Here is a 20,408-nt window from a genome sequence, read left to right as displayed (position 1 = left end):
TGTATTATGACATTTAAACACTTTTACTGTATTATGGCGTTTAAACACTTTTACTCTATTATGACATTTAAACACTTTTACTCTATCATGACATTTAAACACTTTCACTGTATTATGACATTTAAACACTTTTACTCTATTATGACATTTAAACACTTTCACTGTATTATGACATTTAAACACTTTTACTCTATTATGACATTTAAACACTTTTACTCTATCATGACATTTAAACACTTTCACTGTATTATGACATTTAAACACTTTTACTCTATTATGACATTTAAACACTTTTACTCTATCATGACATTTAAACACTTTTACTGTATTATGACATTTAAACACTTTTACTCTATTATGACATTTAAACACTTTCACTGTATTATGGCGTTTAAACACTTTTACTCTATTATGACATTTAAACACTTTTACTCTATCATGACATTTAAACACTTTTACTCTATTATGACATTTAAACACTTTCACTGTATTATGACATTTAAACACTTTCACTGTATTATGACATTTAAACACTTTCACTGTATTATGACATTTAAACACTTTTACTGTATTATGACATTTAAACACTTTCACTCTATTATGACGTTTAAACACTTTTACTGTATTATGACGTTTAAACACTTTTACTGTATTATTACGTTTAAACACTTTTACTGTATTATGACATTTAAACACTTTTACTGTATTATGACGTTTAAACACTTTCACTCTATTATGACGTTTAAACACTTTTACTGTATTATGACGTTTAAACACTTTTACTGTATTATTACGTTTAAACACTTTTACTGTATTATGACATTTAAACACTTTTACTGTATTATGACGTTTAAACACTTTTACTGTATTATGACATTTAAACACTTTTACTCTATTATGACATTTAAACACTTTTACTCTATTATGACATTTAAACACTTTTACTGTATTATGACATTTAAACACTTTTACTGTATTATGACATTTAAACACTTTTACTGTATTATGACATTTAAACACTTTTACTGTATTATGACATTTAAACACTTTTACTGTATTATGACATTTAAACACTTTTACTATAGTGCATGACTCATTTTAACATTTGCATTACATAATCATGTACATTTACATGCTTGGTTGAGTGTGATTAAATTGAGCTTGACTGATATTGTTGCACTTGTGATGTAAAGGACCGTTTTCATATAAGCAGCACAAAATGATGTGGTTGTGTTTTCTTCTCACTGCCGGGATACACTACGGGTTAGGTTTAGGTTAACGGTTTAGTGTAGGGGGGGTAACTGGTTATAATATTAACCTTAAAAACCTCATCTGTTTACGAGAATATTTAACACTTAGCGCCACACAGTGGACGTTTCACCTCAGAACTGCCGGGATACATGTAATGAACTTTTGCCAAAGTCACAATTTTCTTGAGATCATGATGGAAAATATTTCCATGATCACATACGATGTAAAACGAGGACATCAGTAAACTGAAAATAGAATAATGTAGATGTGGCCTCACCAACAACAGCTCAATATCAGCATTATTGATCATGTCAGCTCATGTTTCTCATGATACATGATATTCATTTAAAAACATTGTGAAAGCCGATCAGAGCGTTTCTAATTGAAATATCTTGTACACATCTGTAATAAACTGCTGTGAATAGTGTCTGTTTTCTGTTTCATTGTACAAGTCAAAGAGAGCGACATGAAAAGATAAATTATGACAATAACATTAGATATAACTGTACATAACTATAGTCATTGCTACTGTTTTAGGTAATGTAGTCTTTCAAAACCCAACCTAGAATTCATTTTAAAGTTCAGGGTGATAATTATGAAAGAGTTGCATGTTGATGCATATTTGCACTCTGTAAATAATGTTTAATGTGTATATGTACAGATGCTGTGCTTCATTACATTACAGCAGTCATGCAGTCAGCAGATGTACACTCAGAAGTGAATCACATATAAAGTGTTTATGGACAGAGTGTGCTTGAATCAGATGATGGGTTTGATAGTTCTGTGTGAAACTGAATTCATACACATAAAACACATTGAGAGCAGCTAACAGGAAGGAGTTTATAGTGATGTTATTGGCCTAATAGAGTTTATAGAGCGATGCTGCAGTGTTGGGCACTATTTGCTGTGGCATGTTACTTTACAGTTTGTTCTTTTGGAAAACCGAATGGCAATAAAAATAAAAAACAGCCCATTTTAAATACATTAACACGATTTAATGCACCTTTTCTTTCTCTTAGAGTAATTAAACCATCTGTGATTAATGCTGGAGATAAACTGCACTTCTGTCACTTTTACACCTTCTTAAAACTTACAGCACGATATAATAAACTCAACAAACATACATTAATGCACCACATAGTGATCATATTGCACTCCTACTTTTGCATGTTTATGTCTTGTTTTGAATTATAACCAGCAGCATTTAAAAGATTATTTTTGTAGCTTGATGCTGGTGTTAATCTATAATCTAGTCAAAACATCTAATAAACATGTGATATTTGAATTGATCTTTGTTGCTTTTGATCTTGCAAATTAATTTTATAAATATAAAAAAGATGTCAGGAATAATTGATGACCGACTATTGAATAATTGAAAATAAATGTGCACCAGAGGTAGTAATGCAACTCAGATGTACATTCATTTTCAATTATTCCATGTTTCTCTGGTAGACTGTTCTTGAAACTCTGTGTGTGTGTTCTTCTGTTGTCGAGTTACTCCTGCGCTTGTGTTGTTGATCTTCTGCGAGGCTTCAGTTGGTGCACGGATGCCCTTTACATTCTTCTGCACGAGGTCTGATAAACTTGGGAATTCAGTTCTGTTGATGATAAAAGCGCTCCAGATTCTGAGGCAGTAAAGCCCCAAACGATGATGTCATCTCCACCATACTGTACTGTTGAAATCATGTTATGATGTGGGTTACATCTTTGGTTTCATCTGCTGTTCTGAGTTCAGTCTAGTCGAAATGTCAGTTTGCAGAGGAACCAGATGTGATTAATGACGATCTGTGTGTGTGTGTGTGTCCTGATTTAACCACATGAGAATGTGCATAACAGCATGAGTGTGTATCTGTATGTGATTAAGGGGAGTGTGTCTGTGTGTTTTCATGAGTATGTGCATGCCTGCAGTATGTAGGCCAAACACCATGAGCAAAACGATTCTTGACGTGCTGCACTCCAGGCGAGTTACCCACAGCAGATGGGTTGTATGCAATTATACTGTGGTAAAAATAGCTGCGTGCTCAGTGAAAAGAAGAAGAAGAGATACATAGTGTGATTACAATCACAGAGATACAGACAAGAAATAAGAGAATTTGATGAGAGAAGAGAGAAAGAGAAATCAGAGATGTTTTTAATATAAGGATGAGAGAAACAGGAAGTAGAAGAGCCGGATGAGAGAAACAGGAAGTAGAAGAGCCGGATGAGAGAAACAGGAAGTAGAAGAGCCGGATGAGAGAAACAGGAGGTGGAAGAGCCGGATGACAGAAACAGGAAAGAGAAGAGCCAGATGAGAGAAACAGGAAAGAGAAGAGCCGGATGAGAGAAACAGGAAGTAGAAGAGCCGGATGAGAGAAACAGGAAATAGAAGAGCCGGATGAGAGAAACAGGAAGTAGAAGAGCCGGATGAGAGAAACAGGAAGTAGAAGAGCCGGATGAGAGAAACAGGAAAGAGAAGAGCCGGATGAGAGAAACAGGAAGTAGAAGAGCCGGATGAGAGAAACAGGAAAGAGAAGAGCCGGATGAGAGAAACGGGAAGTAGAAGAGACGGATGAGAGAAACGGGAAGTAGAAGAGCCGGATGAGAGAAACGGGAAGTAGAAGAGCCGGATGAGAGAAACGGGAAGTAGAAGAGCCGGATGAGAGAAGCGGGAAATAGAAGAGCCAGATGAGAGAAGCAGGAAATAGAAGAGCCGGATGAGAGAAATAGGAAATAGAAGAGCCGGATGAGAGAAGCAGGAAATAGAAGAGCCGGATGAGAGAAATAGGAAATAGAAGAGCCGGATGAGAGAAACAGGAAGTAGAAGAGCCGGATGAGAGAAACAGGAAGTAGAAGAGCCGGATGAGAGAAACAGGAAGTAGAAGAGCCGGATGAGAGAAACAGGAAAGAGAAGAGCCGGATGAGAGAAACAGGACGTAGAAGAGCCAGATGAGAGAAACAGGAAAGAGAAGAGCCGGATGAGAGAAACAGGAAGTAGAAGAGCCGGATGAGAGAAACAGGAAATAGAAGAGCTGGATGAGAGAAACAGGACATAGAAGAGCCGGATGAGAGAAACAGGAAAGAGAAGAGCTGGATGAGAGAAACAGGAAGTAGAAGACCCAGATGAGAGAAACAGGAAAGAGAAGAGCCGGATGAGAGAAACAGGAAGTAGAAGAGCCGGATGAGAGAAACGGGAAGTAGAAGAGCCGGATGAGAGAAACAGGAAGTAGAAGAGCCGGATGAGAGAAACAGGAAGTAGAAGAGCTGGATGAGAGAAACAGGAAGTAGAAGAGCCGGATGAGAGAAACGGGAAGTAGAAGAGCCGGATGAGAGAAACGGGAAGTAGAAGAGCCGGATGAGAGAAACAGGAAGTAGAAGAGCCGGATGAGAGAAGCAGGAAATAGAAGAGCCGGATGAGAGAAATAGGAAATAGAAGAGACGGATGAGAGAAACAGGAAGTAGACGAGCCGTATACTCATGTTAGAAACAAAGATAACCGATCTTATGTGTATGTGTGTGTTCACACTGGCACAGAGAAGCTGTAATCCCAGTCTTATCGGTGTTGATCAGAGGCATTATGAAGGTGTGTGTGTTGAACTCCCCTCATCTCATGACGTGCTGTAGATGCATTCTGAAATGCTGCAGCCAATGTAGATCACAACACTGCGCTCATGTCACTACTGAACATTCAGTAGTTCTTTATTGTCAAATCAACAAAGTCTGCAGTTCATGTCAAGAGTTTACTTCAAGAAGGTTAAAATAGAGTAAAATACAACACTGTCATTTTCATCAGGGCAAGACAAGTTGCTGAATTCAATAAGTGTTGAAATGTAAATATGGGCAGTCGGATGTAAATAAGCTTTACAGTACATCAATGTGGTGTTGGGGGCGTGGCCGTGTGTCTATTTGCGGCAGAGAGGGAGTGGTGTGGCTCATCAGCATGACGTCTAACAGCTGTTTCTTGTTACAATGATAGCGGGGAGAGGCCTCAATACAGCATTGGCGTGTGATCTACTGAGTGTTTATGATCTGATGAATGCTCTGAAGAAATTTTTGTTTATGATGAAAGTGTATTATTGACTGAAGGAAAAGCAACAAATAATACCTACAGTGTACACAAAAGAGAAAAGATAATAAAGCCTGACCTGAAGCATGTCACTGCTCCCCGCCTCCTCATTTCCACTCCCAAACCCTGACATGGTGTCACACTGCTGCCGAAACCCAGGATTCGAGGAAAACCGTCGCCATGGAGTCCTCACCACTGGGCGATGCGATCAAGACCCTCACCGGCCTCCAGCAGAACCAGCATCAGGCACTGGTCGAGCTGCGGCAGGAGCAGTGTTTTCAACTCAAGTGGAGGACCAACATTCGGGTGCCTGATCAGACATGAGGGGGTTTCTGCTGCGGCCCCGGAGCCCAACTCGGCAAACCATCAAAATGGGGCCAGCGGCCAATCCTGAAGCATATCTCGACCTCTTCGAGAAGACAGCCGAGGTGTGGTAATGGCTGCCTGACCAGTGGGGGGCCCGACTCTTACCATTACTCTCCAGGGAAGCGCAGCTTGCAGCCCAACAGCTCGCCATAGCCAATCTCCTTGTTTATAATGATTTAAAGAGAGCCATTCTGCAGCAGGTTGGCCGGACCCCCGAACAGATCCTACAGCACTTCTGCACCCTGAAACTGGGCAAACACGGCCGCCTGTTCACCTTCGCAGCAGCTCCGGGATGCCTGCCGGAAATGGGTTCTGGCAGAGGAGCTGGGGCGTACCGGATACTGGTGAGTACACAGGGGGATACAAATCGAGCTTTCATGGATTCTGGCTGTTCCCAAACCTCCATCCAGTAACGCTTGGTACAAGATGGAGCATTGGGCGCAAATAACCAGTTGAAGGTGAGGTGTGTACACTGGAATATTCACACATATCAGGTGGTTACCATTGAGATACTATTCAGGGCGAGAAAAAATAGAGTGGAGGCCACGGTTAATTCCCGCATTACCATTAGGCTGATTTTGGGGACCAAGCTCAGGAACGTCAATGCCGGCTGTATGACAGGGGCACTCGACTATGGGAATTCGCACTGGGAGATAAAAGTGCTTGTATTACTGCCCACCTCAAGCTCTAAATTAATTGCAAGTGGCAAGGGCTCATTGAGGTCATACGGCGAGTTGGAGATCTCGATTAAGAGGTTAAGTGGAGCACGTCAAGTTTACCATCTCAACCTCCTGAAATCATGGAGGGAGGTTAAATGTATTAAGTTATTTATTTCATAATATTTATAAAAATATAATTATTTTGTATAACTTGCATATTTACTGAGGATCGTATTGTCAACATTTTCAACCCCACCTCATAAAACACCTTATGGGTACTGGTTAAAATCCAAATATTGTCATCAATAACAATACTGGATACAAGAACATAACATTACAGTGCATTAATACAAAACATTATGGCACCCCACCAGCCCTGTAACACACGCAGAAAACATTCTCACTATTCGCAAGACTTTCATCAATCAGAGGCATCTCAATAGTGAAATAGAGAAACTTTACATTTTCTTCCTCTGAAAACGTCTTCGTTTTACGCAAGGTTGAGCAAAACAGAAATTGATGTCTTTGGTGATTCTCATGATGCATTTTACCCTTAAAATCTGTGAGGAGAGCAGCTCTGGTGTACGGATCTCTCAAACCGTACGTCTCTTTGATCAAATTGAAATCTTTAATGACAGATTTCGTATCCAGGCAAAAACAGGAGTTTCCCCTGCATACATTAACGTTAGTGCGCACTCGCTGACAAGCTGAGGTAAAATTTTGCTCAATTTACCTTATAAATGATGAACAAACATAAGATTGTTCTTACGCTTGTTGGAGTGGTGGTGGCGTAGTGGGCTAAAGTACAGAACTGGTAATCAGAAGGTTGCTGGTTTGACCCCCACAGTCACCACCATTGTGTCCTTGAGTAAGGCACTTAACTCCAGGTTACTCCGGGGGGATTGTCCCTGTAATAAGTGCACTGTATAATACATTGGTACTCAGAAGGTTGCTGGTTCGATCCCCACAGTCACCACCATTGTGTCCTTGAGTAAGGCACTTAACTCCAGGTTGCTCCGTGGGGGATTGTCCCTGTAATAAGTGCACTGTAAGTCGCTTTGGATAAAAGCATCTGCCAAATGCATAAATGTAAGATGTTGTATTCTAGAATTCTACATTGATCAGCAGGTCTGCCAAGAACAAGCGACCTCTTCTGGTGGATAGTTGTAATAAAATCATAGCCTGAATGCAGTCTTTACATAATCCCATTTACGATTAACTAAAATCAATCCTTAGTCTTGTCCTACGGGCCTTATTCAACGACTCTGCCAGCTGCCCAACTCCGGTCTGGACTGAGTGTTTCTCTGTGGGTCAGTCGGGCAGGACTCTTGGTATATGGCACATACATGTTTATCTGTGTAAAGTAGGGCAGTGCTGCCACATGAATGCACACATGCATTATACAGTGGATATAAAATTCTACACACCCCTGTTAATATGGCAGTTCTTGTGATGTAAAAGTATGAGACAAAGATAAATCATGTCAGAACTTTTTCCACTTTAAATGTGACCTATAATGTGAACAATTCAATTGAAAAACAAACTGAAATCTTCATGGGGGGAAAATGAAAAACCTTACAATAACCTGGTTGCATAAGTGTGCACACCCTCTTATAACTGTGGCTGTGTTCAGAATTAACCAATCACATTCAAACTCATGTTAAATAGAAGTCACACTGCCATCATTTAAAGTGACTCTGATTAATCACAAATAAAGTTCAGCTGTTCTAGTATGATTTTCATGACACTTTCTTAGTTGCATCTCAGAGCAAATGTCTTCCAAAGCATCAGAGGGATCTCATTGTTGAAAGATATCAGTCAGGAGAAGGGTACAAAAGAACTTCTAAAGCATTAGATATACCATGAACACAGTGAAGACAGTCATCATCAAGTGGAGAAAATATGGCACAACAGAGACATTACCAAGAACTGGACGTCCCTCCAAAATTGATGAAAAGACGAGAAGAAAACTGGTCAGGGAGGCTTCCAAGAGGCCTACAGCAACAATAAAAGAACTGCAGGAATTTCTGGCAAGTACTGGCTGTGTGCTACATGTGACCACAATCTCCCGTGTTCTTCATATGAATGGGCTATGGGGTAGGGTGGCAAGACGGAAGCCTTTTCTTACAAAGAAAAACATCCAAGCCCGGCTGAAGTCTGCAAAAACAAACATCAAGTCTCCCAAAAGCACGTGGGAAAATATGTTATGGTCTGATGAAACCAAGGTTGAACTTTTTGGCCATAATTCCAAAAGGTATGTTTGTCGCAAAAACAACACTGCACCTCACCCAAAGAACACCATACCCACAGTGAAGGATGGTGGCGGCAGCATCATGCTTTGGGGCTGTTTTTCTTCAGCTGGAACTGGGCCTTTAGTCAGGGTGGAGGGAATTATGAACCAAATACCAGGCAATTTTGGCACAAAACCTTCAGGCGTCCGTTAGAATGCTGAAAATGAAGAGTAAGTTCACCTTTCAGCACGACAACGACCCAAAGCACACATCCAAATCTTCAAAAGCATGGCTTCACTAGAAGAAGATTAACGTTTTGTAATGGCCCAGCCAGAGCCCAGACCTGAATCCAATTGAACATCTGTGGGGTGATCTGAAGAGGGCTGTGCACAGGAGATGTCCTCGCAATCTGACAGATTCTGTTCACATTAAAGGTCACATTAAAGGTGGAAAAAGTTCTGACATGATTTATCTTTGTCTCATTCTTTTACATCACAAGAATGATGGTGAAGGTTAGATGTTCATCATCTTCATCATCATCATCAGCATCAATGACGAGCGCGATTCGGAAGTTTCATTTAGTTGAGTTTAGTTGCTAAAATTGCTTGGTAAGTAATTTTTTCAATGCCTCATCAGCAGAACGATCTTTAAACAACTGTACAACCCGCTGAAGAGACTGTATGTCAAAAATCAAAGATGGCGCTGCCGTGTAAAAGGTCTCTGTGCTATGAAGATGGAGACAGGGTCCCGTTCTTCCCATTTGACCTTTCATGAACTAAAGTTCATTATTAGTTCATATTTTGCACTTTGGAAATTCAAAACAGCCGTTTGTGATCACAGTTTGAACCCTATCTTTGGGAAAAGTTTAAATCCACCAACAGCAGCTGCGGATCAATTTGGTCGAGCAGATGCGATAATGATGCTGATCCCTGAAATATCCTGATTTACATCCTCCAGATTCTCCAATAATCTGTATGGAATGGGGCATTTTAACCCCACAAACAGAATCTTTGGGGCATTTTCATCTCATTTATGTGAAGCTCCCATTGAACGCCGCTCTTTTCGGTGTGGCCAAAAGATTCCTGAAGTGGCGGAGCAGCGCGTCTGTTTGTAATGAGTAACTTCATCTATACGCCCAACAACACCAAATATCCGTAAGCACACACCGATTTTACCTGAAGAGAAGTCAACCTACCATTTCTGATTTACTGTGAGAATGTTCTGGGCGGTTTTAAAGCAGAAATATAAAGCTTGTATTTTTGATAAATGACACGTGCTGTGGCGAGCAGGGCGGGGCCGAGCGAGGCCGGGAATATAAGTGGTTAATGAGTTCACCTGTGTGTTCCAGTGAGGGGCGGTGCGAGTATTTAAAGAGAAGAGACCGCAGCAGGCGGGGGGAGGGATGTGTTTGTGTGTTTGTGTGTGCAGTGACTGTTTTGGCTGAAAAGTTGAATAAATGTCTACGGTGGTGTCAAGACGGTCCCAACTTCCTCCTTTGCCATCCATGAATTTCCACACATGCATTCTTAATAAAACTGTTATTTGTTCTTTTGTGGTGGTACTACTTTCCTCAGTGGATGAACTTCTTAATTACTGGGGTAATTTACTCCTGTCTAAATCTGGAATCACATGCAAACATACGTTACTCGCACTGTTTCACACTATCAGGCCAGGACAGCAACTTACAAGTGTGTTACTGTAAACATGTCTTTACAAACAGAACGATTGTGTCGTCATGTCAACTGCTCAAACTCCTGAAGCGCATAGTTTTACAAATGAACATCATTTCTGTGCATCATAAGTTGATGTCTCTGTGTGTTCCTGCATGAGTTGTTTGTTGAGTTTGTTTGTTGTTGTCTGACAGAAGAGACTCCATGTGCTGTTTGAAGGAAACAGACCGTTCAAGACTCGTATCATGATTCACACGAGACCGAAATGGACACGTCCTCTTCTTCATGAATGTCCCCTGCAGCTTGAGTGTGTGTGTGTTGATGTGTGTGTGTATGTGTGTGTGTGTTGATGTGTGCGTGTGTGTGTGTGTGTGTGTCTGTTGGTGTGTGTGTGTGTGTTGATGTGTGTGTGTGTGTGTGTGTGTGTGTGTGTGTGTGTGTCAGTGACTGACACCATGTGGTCTTGAAAACACAAGCTCTGTGTTAACTGACCGTAGCAGCTGTCTCTCTCCCTCTCTGTCTGTCTATGTCTCTCTCTCAATGGTGTGGGGTAAGATGGGCTGCTGGAGTTGTGTTGATCTGGTCCGGTTGAGGAAGTGTTACGGGTGTATTTCCGGTGGTGGGGTGATTGTGTTTGTGGTGCGGTCCGTCAGACGGTCTACTGCGTCAGCTGGTTTTGCATTCAGACTATCACACAGAAACTCGTCCTGCTGCTAAAAACACTTGATGGGAGTTTGTGGGAATATGTGGTGATCTGTGAGCATAAAGAAGAACAATGAATCTGATATCAGCTACTTTTGGACTTGGACAAGAATTGAATAAATGCTGATCAGTGAATGAGATTGATTTATAATAAACAGATGGACTTCCCATGAAATGTTCTGCAGGTGTCTTCAGGATGTTTGAGGTTTCATCATGTGTCATGTGCATCAGATCAGAGTTTAATACATAATAAACAGCCTCACTTTGAAGGTAGGTGTGAACTTAATTAATACATGTTCAAACAGTATTTAACTGATTAAGATGAAAGTGATTTAATTAACTGTCAAATTGTGAATTTTGAGTTTTAAAACAGAACTAATAGTGAGGTGTGTGTGTGTGTGTGTGTGTGTGTGTGTGTGTGTGTGTGTTTGAGAGTGTGTGCGTGTGTGTGTGTGTGTGTGTGTGTGTGTGTTTGAGAGTGTGTGCGTGTGTGTGTGTGTGTATCAGAGAGAGAGTGTGTGTGTGTGTGTGTGTGTGTGTGAGACTGTTGCATCTTAAAAATTGTATAACAACATTTAAATCAGTGGATAATGTACCATGATATGGTTGTTTGGGAAGAAAAGTTCTGTATTCGTGTTATGATGAAATTTGGCCAAACACAAAAATGATAATTCTTGATGTTTATGTTTTATTTAACTTATATACAGTATACAAGAGAAAGTGATGATGTACAATGGCTCAATATTTCCAACATAGTGTCCTGACTAATAATTAGTTTAAAGCCCTAAAGACAGGATTAGTTTTCAGACATATGTCTGTAATGCAATTATCATGCGGACATCTGAATGTTTATCGTTGATTCGCACTGGACAAACAATGTCTGTAAATGTATTTAATGTGCTGATTAATTATGCAGGAAATATTAAACATGAGCATTAGGGATCGGTCGATAAGGTTATCTCACATTCGGTTCGATATATGATATGAGGCGCGATTCTATATATTAACTCTTGGATGACAAAATATTACATAAAATTGTTTATTTTCTGGAAATATTTTGAGCAAAATGCTCATTATAATTTTTCATTAAAATACATGTATTTAATATACAAAATAAATGCTCAAAGTTTAAATAATAAATGCTTATATATATATATAATATATATATAATAATTTCTCTATAAGACAAGTAAAAGAGAAAAATAGTGATCAGTTGCAGAACAAGCAATAAAAACATTTGATTATAATCATCATTATTATAAGCACATTTTAACTTTGTAAAAATAAAGAAATTCTACATTATATGAATTCATATTATATCATGAAATTGTATATGTATTAATAACATGAGCTATCACTGTTTGAAATAATGTGTATAATTTATAAGTAATAATATTGAGTTTACATTCATTTATATAAGAAACACTAAAAAGGTTACTGTCACTTTAAGAGTTCAGTGAGCGGCTCACATTGTTCAGCTTCAGTGGACATAGACGAGAATCTCTCGGTTTCTTTAGCGCATCCATTCTGCGTGTGTTATGACTGCGGGAAGCAGGAGAAGGCAGACAGGGGTTCAGGATCCAAACGCAGTTTATTCGTGATAACACAAAGTAAACAAACTCAGGAACAAATGAAAAGATCCACGATGGGAAAAACACAAACTAGAAATACTGGATTTAACACAGGAGGGGTGCAGGAGTGACTGGGCAGAGAACATCCACAGTGGGCAGGGTAAACCTGAAACGACAGACAGCAGGGTAACCTCGGATGGAACAGACAGGGAACAGGGTAACCACGAGCGAACATACAACGATGACATTCACGTTAACATACAATCAACGAAAGACAGGGACTAAACCAAAAACCAGGATATATATACATGAACATAGAACTAAGGGGCCAATGAACAAACAGAACACCAAACAAGATAATGAGGGAAGAAACAGAGGCAAGTGGCAAGTTAACGAGGGACAGGTGAAAGCAATGACGGAAAACACGAACGCTAACAAAGAGACAATGGAGTTACATAAGGGACAAAAGTGAAAACTAAGGAATGCAAAAAGTGACGAAAATGGTAAACAAGAGGGAACAGTGAAACAAGACAGGGTAACCGTTACAGCGTGAGATTAAAATTCATATTTATTTTTGACTTTTATCTGACGGTAAAGAACAGAAAGGAAAATACGCCTCATCTTTGATGGACACGCATTACACGGAGGAAACGCTCGGTTTTAAGCTCAAGAATTTTCAGTGATTTTCCAGGTATTCCAGTACTTACATTTCTAAAAGCTAAATTCCAACACTTTGTGTGAACTCTATAAACAGTGTCGAAAAAAGAAATGGAGGGATTATGATGTTTGACGGGTCATTTCATTTATGATCACATGCTCAGTGTTGAAACATCGAGTTATGTCGGTATGGTAAGTTTTTGCCTGTATGGTCATTTTTTTTCTGTTCGCAAATTTCCCCAAATTACTTCAAATCACAAAATGACATACTTGTATACCTACTAATTTTCAGAAGAAGAAAAGTTTGTTTCTCTCTCTTTTGCATGGGCCAATAAACACCCGAAATATATGCATCAGTTCAAACACAACAGCGTTATCTGAAGATGTGAAGCACGTCTTGTTTTCACCAACATCCATTTCAGGAATTGAACCATAAATATATATAAATATATATAAATATAGTGTATTACAGAAATTAAAGAGGAAAAGAACAATGAAACAATTATAAGAGCTTGAACATCAGGAATAATTGAACCGTCTAAATTAAATCGCAGCATTTGACGTGTTGTGTGCATAATATTGCTGAATGTTTTGCCAAAGTTAATTTATGTTTATCATATAAATATTTGATCTTTGATACTAATCTAAATCTTGTTAAATGAGAGAAGTGGATACTCCAGTTGTCATTTAATAGTGCTTTAGATTAGGGAAATTAATCATATTTAATTGTAGTTTTAAGTTCATTACTATGTGGAAATATTTTGGGTAACTAGTTTGATAATAATCTGTAGATTTCATCTTAGTCAACTATTAATCAATGATTAACTTATCAGGTGTTTCACATCTTGTCAAATGTTGCAGTATTTTGTGTCATGTAACACATTTACAACATTATAGCAGCGTAGAAGAGCATTGTGCAAATAATATAAAACTGTTCTAATAGTTCAAATAAAGAAAGTACAATTATATTAAAAGTGTTCCTTGTTATTGTCTAGACTTTTATTTTGAAATCCTTGTTTAGTTCCCCGTTCCTGTTTCCTGTTAGTTCTGTAGTCCGTTGTAGTTTCTTTTCATGACTGATTGTTTCTCCTGTTAAACTTCCAATTAAAAACACGCCCACAGTATAAACTCCACCCCCAACACTGATTGACAGGTGTCAGTGTGAGGCATCAGAAATGCACGTGCTATGGGGATTGCTCACGACCCGTAAGACATGTTAAATGCAGTTGCAAATGGACCTCGCTTTTTCATTTAGAAATTTGGCCGACATTGTACATCAGTGTAAATGAAAATGCAAACGATAATATGTGATTTGCAATCGCATTTGGATTGTCACAATATATACATCCACAAAAACAACACAAGGAACACAAATAGATGAAAACCACAAACTCACCGTTTCACCGACATGCCGTCGCCTGGTCCTCGACCACTCCTCCACCCTCCGGCGGACGATAGCCGCTCCTCCCTGGCGGACCGGAGTGAGTCCTTCGACCCCTGGCGGATGGTACGCCCCTCTGCGTTCTGGGGGCCGGCAGTGACGACTTCATCCCCCAGGGGACGGCAGTGACGAGGACTCCACAACTGTGCATACCTTCACGGGTTTCTGCACAATGTAACGGGTTAAAAATGGGGAAGGAGGAGGGGGGAACCGGCTGAACAGTCAAAGTAATATTTGAATAACAAATAGACACAAACATAAACACACACACGGCAGCTGCATGTGTTCACTCTCTCCAGCTCGGCCTTATCCCGCTCCTCTGCTGATTAGCCCGATTAGGGGCCGGACGTGCACACTCACAACCCGCCCCAGTCCCGCCCTCCTCCTCATCACTCTTTTATTCCCATAAAGACCAACCAATCAGCAAACAGAATTTCAAATCGATACAATACAGATGTTATCACGGCTTCTGTCCAGCACTTTATTTTAAGAAAGGAAACATCTGTGAACACATTGAGTTTAATTCCACATGATGCGTGTCCATAACCTGTAACACACGTCACACGTCTCGCTCTAAACACGGATGTTTTATTCTGTGTTCGGGTAACAGTTTGAGTTAGGGGTTGAATTCGGGGACAATTGTAATAAAGTTGTTTTGTTTATTTTTCTCTATTGGATTAAAGGTTTTGCCATCTTGTGCTGTTGTCATGACAACAGGTTGATATATTAGTGCAGAATACAGTTTCATGGGAGTTGTACAGTGTGATATTTAAAACATTCAGCTAGTGGCAGATGTGGCTGTTAATTTTGGACTTTGGTCACATGATTGTTGATGTGTCTCAAACTCACCGGTCTAAATATACAGATGACCTGTAATCAGCACACACACATGAGGACAACACGAGACGTCTCAGACCCAGTAAACATTAACATTGTGTAATAACCTGAGCGTTACCTGAACGTTACCTGAATGTTCACAGTCTGTGTGTGAGTGTGTGAGTGAGTGTGGGTGTGTGTGTCTGTTTGTGTGTCTATGTGTTTGTGTGAGTGTGTAAGTGTGTGTGTGTGTGTGTGTGTCTCTGTGAGTATGTGTGTGTGTGTGTGTGTGTGTGTGTGAGTGTGTGTGTATGTGTGTGTGTGAGTGTGTGTGTGTTAGTGTGTGTGTGTGTGTGTGTGAGCGTGTATTTATCACTTTGTGGGGACCAAATGTCCCCATAAGGATAGTAAAACCCGAAATGTTTGACCTTGTGGGGACATTTTGTCGGTCCCCATGAGGAAAACAGCTTATAAATCATACTAAATTATGTTTTTTGAAAATGTAAAAATGCAGAAAGTTTTCTGTGAGGGTTAGGTTTAGGGGTAGGGTTAGGTTTAGGGGATAGAATATAAAGTTTGTACAGTATAAAAACCATTATGTCTATGGAAAGTCCCCATAATGATAGGTAGACAAACATGTGTGTGTGTGTGAGATCTGACATTTGTGAATGGGGGCCCAGAATAGTCGTGGGGCGTGTCCTGTAAGCAGGAAACAGTTGAGAGTGTGTGTTGGTGACAGATGGTGTGAGGACAAACAGAACGATCATGGAGTGGATCTGTTGAACACATGACTGGACAACATTTTAAAGAGAGCCAAAGTGAAAGATAAATACAAGATAAAACGAAATATGAAAACATGATGACTGATATGAAAAAGGTTATTTTTTACTTCTAAAACATTTTATACAACAACAGAAGTTACATTTACTTAATAGAACATTATAAATGTATACTATGCATATGTTGGGCAATTCCACAGAAATATCAACCACATCATGGAAACATACAGAAGTTTAACCAAAAGGAACAAAACCCCCTTTTAAATGCTTTATCATAGTGGTATATTAGTTAATGTGATCCAGACCGCTAGAGGGCGCCGCTTGCTCACACAGCGCTGACTGAAACGCAGCCTTTTAAGGTTAAGCAATCGCACAAGGCCATATTACGATTCCAATCTTAATTAAATCAATCATTCAGCATTAATGAGTGTCTCAGAAGTCAAAGTCTGCTGGTTTGAAAGTGTTTTGAATGGTTTATCATCATATAGCATATAGGTAAGTGCCATTTTCACAACTGTCATGTCCGTTTATGGCAGTTTTTCCACATTGACATAAAGTGAAAGGATATAAATTAAATGTCACATGTTCTTCTACATATTGTGACTATTATTATTTCTGGATTGGGCATTTAAATTCAGAGTTTTTAGTGTAAGAATAAATGTATTACTAATTAACTATAAATAATCCATCAGCGTTTTGTCAGCAGTGTAGACAGACAGCACACTGGAGGTTAAGTCGTGCACTAAATAGGGAACAAGGGAGCATCCTATAGCTCTCCTATAACTGTTCTGAGACCAGTGCAGACAGACAGCACACTGGAGGTTAAGTCGTGCACTAAATAGGGAACAAGGGAGCATCCTATAGCTCTCTATAACTGTTCTGAGACCAGTGCAGACAGACAGCACACTGGAGGTTAAGTCGTGCACTAAATAGGGAGCAAGGGAGCATCCTATAGCTCTCTATAACTGTTCTGAGACCAGTGCAGACAGACAGCACACTGGAGGTTAAGTCATGCACTAAATAGGGAACAAGGGAGCATCCTATAGCTCTCTATAACTGTTCTGAGACCAGTGCAGACAGACAGCACACTGGAGGTTAAGTCATGCACTAAATAGGGAACAAGGGAGCATCCTATAGCTCTCCTATAACTGTTCTGAGACCAGTGCAGACAGACAGCACACTGGAGGTTAAGTCATGCACTAAATAGGGAGCAAGGGAGCATCCTATAGCTCTCCTATAACTGTTCTGAGACCAGTGCAGACAGACAGCACACTGGAGGTTAAGTCATGCACTAAATAGGGAGCAAGGGAGCATCCTATAGTTCTCCTATAACTGTTCTGAGACCAGTGCAGACAGGCAGCACACTGGAGGTTAAGTCATGCACTAAATAGGGAACAAGGGAGCATCCTATAGCTCTCCTATAACTGTTCTGAGACCAGTGCAGACAGACAGCACACTGGAGGTTAAGTCATGCACTAAATAGGGAGCAAGGGAGCATCCTATAGCTCTCCTATAACTGTTCTGAGACCAGTGCAGACAGACAGAACACTGGAGGAGGTTAAGTCATGCACTAAATAGGGAGCAAGGGAGCATCCTATAGTTCTCCTATAACTGTTCTGAGACCAGTGCAGACAGACAGCACACTGGAGGTTAAGTCATGCACTAAATAGGGAGCAAGGGAGCATCCTATAGCTCTCCTATAACTGTTCTGAGACCAGTGCAGACAGACAGAACACTGGAGGAGGTTAAGTCATGCACTAAATAGGGAGCAAGGGAGCATCCTATAGTTCTCCTATAACTGTTCTGAGACCAGTGCAGACAGACAGCACACTGGAGGTTAAGTCATGCACTAAATAGGGAGCAAGGGAGCATCCTATAGTTCTCCTATAACTGTTCTGAGACCAGTGCAGACAGGCAGCACACTGGAGGTTAAGTCATGCACTAAATAGGGAGCAAGGGAGCATCCTATAGCTCTCCTATAACTGTTCTGAGACCAGTGCAGACAGACAGCACACTGGAGGTTAAGTCATGCACTAAATAGGGAGCAAGGGAGCATCCTATAGCTCTCCTATAACTGTTCTGAGACCAGTGCAGACAGACAGAACACTGGAGGAGGTTAAGTCATGCACTAAATAGGGAGCAAGGGAGCATCCTATAGCTCTCTATGCAGTTAAGTGCGTTCACTGCTAAAATCTGATCAAAAGTTCAGTTTCAGCTGCAGATGATGTTTGGAGACTCAATGATCATCAGTTCATAGATTCAACATTTATAATGGATCATTTTATTTGAACATGATTGACAGTGATTGGATGATGCTGGACATTGAATCTGAATAAATTATGCTAATGATGTAATGCCTGTAACGTCTCATAAACATGAATAATCACTTCTGGACACATCATAAACTATTAGATTAATAAATCGGACTTTCTATAGCTATAGTATTATTTACATTTTCACAGCGTAGTCTCACTGTCCACATATGAGGACATACATTTTTAGGAAAAATATTCACTCTAAAAATTATGATATTTTTGGCATGTTTATTTGGTGCTACTTGTTACAAATCAAAAAGGGAAATAAAAAATGCACAAAGCTGTGACACTCGTGTCTCAGGAGGATAAAAATATAATACCATATATAAGACTGATATGGTGATAGAATATCTAGAAATCTGTAGTTGTCTCGACTAGACTTTACTGTCTAAAAGTATTCTGCATTTAGTGAACAAACAAATTCAATCTGACTAAACAAATCAAGTGAACTGATTGAGAGAATGCAAAAATCTTACTGCATTCAACAATTCCTCTTTTACAGTCTGCATCATCTGTAGTATTCTGCTCTCTAAAAGTGGTGTAAAGTGACATTTAGATGATGTGTGCGTTCACTTTCTCTAACATCTCACTAAAAGCCTTTATTCCCATCGGACTACCCTGTACAATCCTTTCTCTCTCTGAACTGTGTGTCCCAGGAGTCCATAAGCTTCCTCTGGTCTTTGTAATCCCATTTTGAAGACGCCCCTCCTCATGTAGGTCACAAGTTTCATCATGCGCCGTCCACTTGCCCATAATCCCTCCAATCCCTGCACACATTACACAGAAACACATGTGAGAGTGGACTGATCAATGTAAAGGCTTGAATGGACAAAAGACCAGAGGAGCTTTATATCCCTCAGCGGTTTTATATATGTGGAGAAACAGATTCGATTATTTGGAGGATTCAAAGATAAATATTTGAGGTCATATTGAGATCTCTGACTCTTGATCACAGACTTTAAGTGCAGTTTGAGACATTGCTGATTATTAGAGTTTTTTTCTTAGAACTCACTCCGCCTCAAAAAACGACTTTCTTTCAGCTGACGTCATATTTTTCAAGTGTCTGTAATATAGACGGCCGGATTAAGACATCATAGTACCCCCAAATAACTCCTGACCTGACATTTGGAGTAATGCACATAAGACCACACATTATCAAGCCATTTTATAAACAACTTTCAGAAGAACGTACTGCTAGTGTACTGCAAGAAATGCTACTGTAGTTACTTATAAAGTACTAATAGTTACTTTAATAGTAACTAGTTGCCGGCATGCTGCACAAGTCTGTTTGTAACTTGCTAGCCTGCTTAGCATTGCTTTTTCTTATAAATTCGGAATTTTATCCTTTTACCGCATGCTTCGTTTTTTACGCTTTTCTACACATTCAACTGCGTGTATTTTACCGCGTGCTCCCATTTCTCTGTTTTTTTTTTTTTCCGCTTGTCTACATCTCGCATCTTGGCTGCATGCATTCGTTTTCTCCTCTGTGTTTTATATGGATTATTGTATCAATCTCAAACATCTGCTAATCAGGAACCACATCGATCTCCAACCCTCGACGCTCAAGAACAACCATAACAACAACAACAAACAATTGTGGTAAATAATGGTATCTGCTCATGTTATTCCTGCATTGCATGTCACATGTTTACTATAGCTTCTTCCATCAGTAGTGAGAGATTTACATGTGATAAATGTAAGGAATTAGTCAGGCTGATGGAGAAGGTTAATGAGTTAGAGACTCGTATCCGTACACTAGTGGAGGTCAGTGAGAAACAGAAGTCGGTAGATACTCTTTGGTAGGGAGGTAGAAATGAGAGCAACATACACACTTTGGCTCCGGCTGTAGAGCCCCTGCAGCAGGGCATTTGGGAGATGTCTCGGCAGCATACTCGCTTAGCAAAGAGA

General features: G+C 39.9%; 2 protein-coding genes across 5 annotated transcripts in view; one reads left to right on the top strand and one right to left on the bottom strand.

Annotated features, from left to right (window-relative positions):
• The window catches only part of LOC127621887 (galectin-3), a 42,824-nt gene extending 28,250 nt beyond the window's left edge, over positions 1 to 14,574 (bottom strand). The window contains exon 1 of the mRNA XM_052095677.1: positions 14,546 to 14,574. Coding sequence (XP_051951637.1) covers positions 14,546 to 14,559 — 14 coding nt within the window. The 5' untranslated portion in view covers positions 14,560 to 14,574. The remainder of the gene's footprint in view (positions 1 to 14,545) is intronic.
• pak5 (p21 protein (Cdc42/Rac)-activated kinase 5) overlaps positions 1 to 20,408 on the top strand; it is a 140,120-nt gene that overhangs the window by 6,016 nt on the left and 113,696 nt on the right. For 2 of the 4 annotated variants that reach the window (XM_052095642.1, XM_052095644.1), the window contains exon 1: positions 10,627 to 11,191. The exons of 1 other annotated variant lie outside the window; for it this stretch is intronic. The gene's annotated coding sequence lies outside the window, so the exon portion shown is untranslated. Of the gene's footprint in view, positions 1 to 10,626; positions 11,192 to 20,408 lie in introns of those variants that run through there. One more of the 4 variants, XM_052095645.1, reaches the window with a different exon arrangement.

Source organism: Xyrauchen texanus, chromosome 28, assembly GCF_025860055.1.
Source record: "Xyrauchen texanus isolate HMW12.3.18 chromosome 28, RBS_HiC_50CHRs, whole genome shotgun sequence".
In the NCBI taxonomy this organism is placed as follows: domain Eukaryota; kingdom Metazoa; phylum Chordata; class Actinopteri; order Cypriniformes; family Catostomidae; genus Xyrauchen; species Xyrauchen texanus.
Note: the sequence above shows the minus strand (reverse complement) of the source record. Positions and strands in the feature narration are given on the sequence as shown.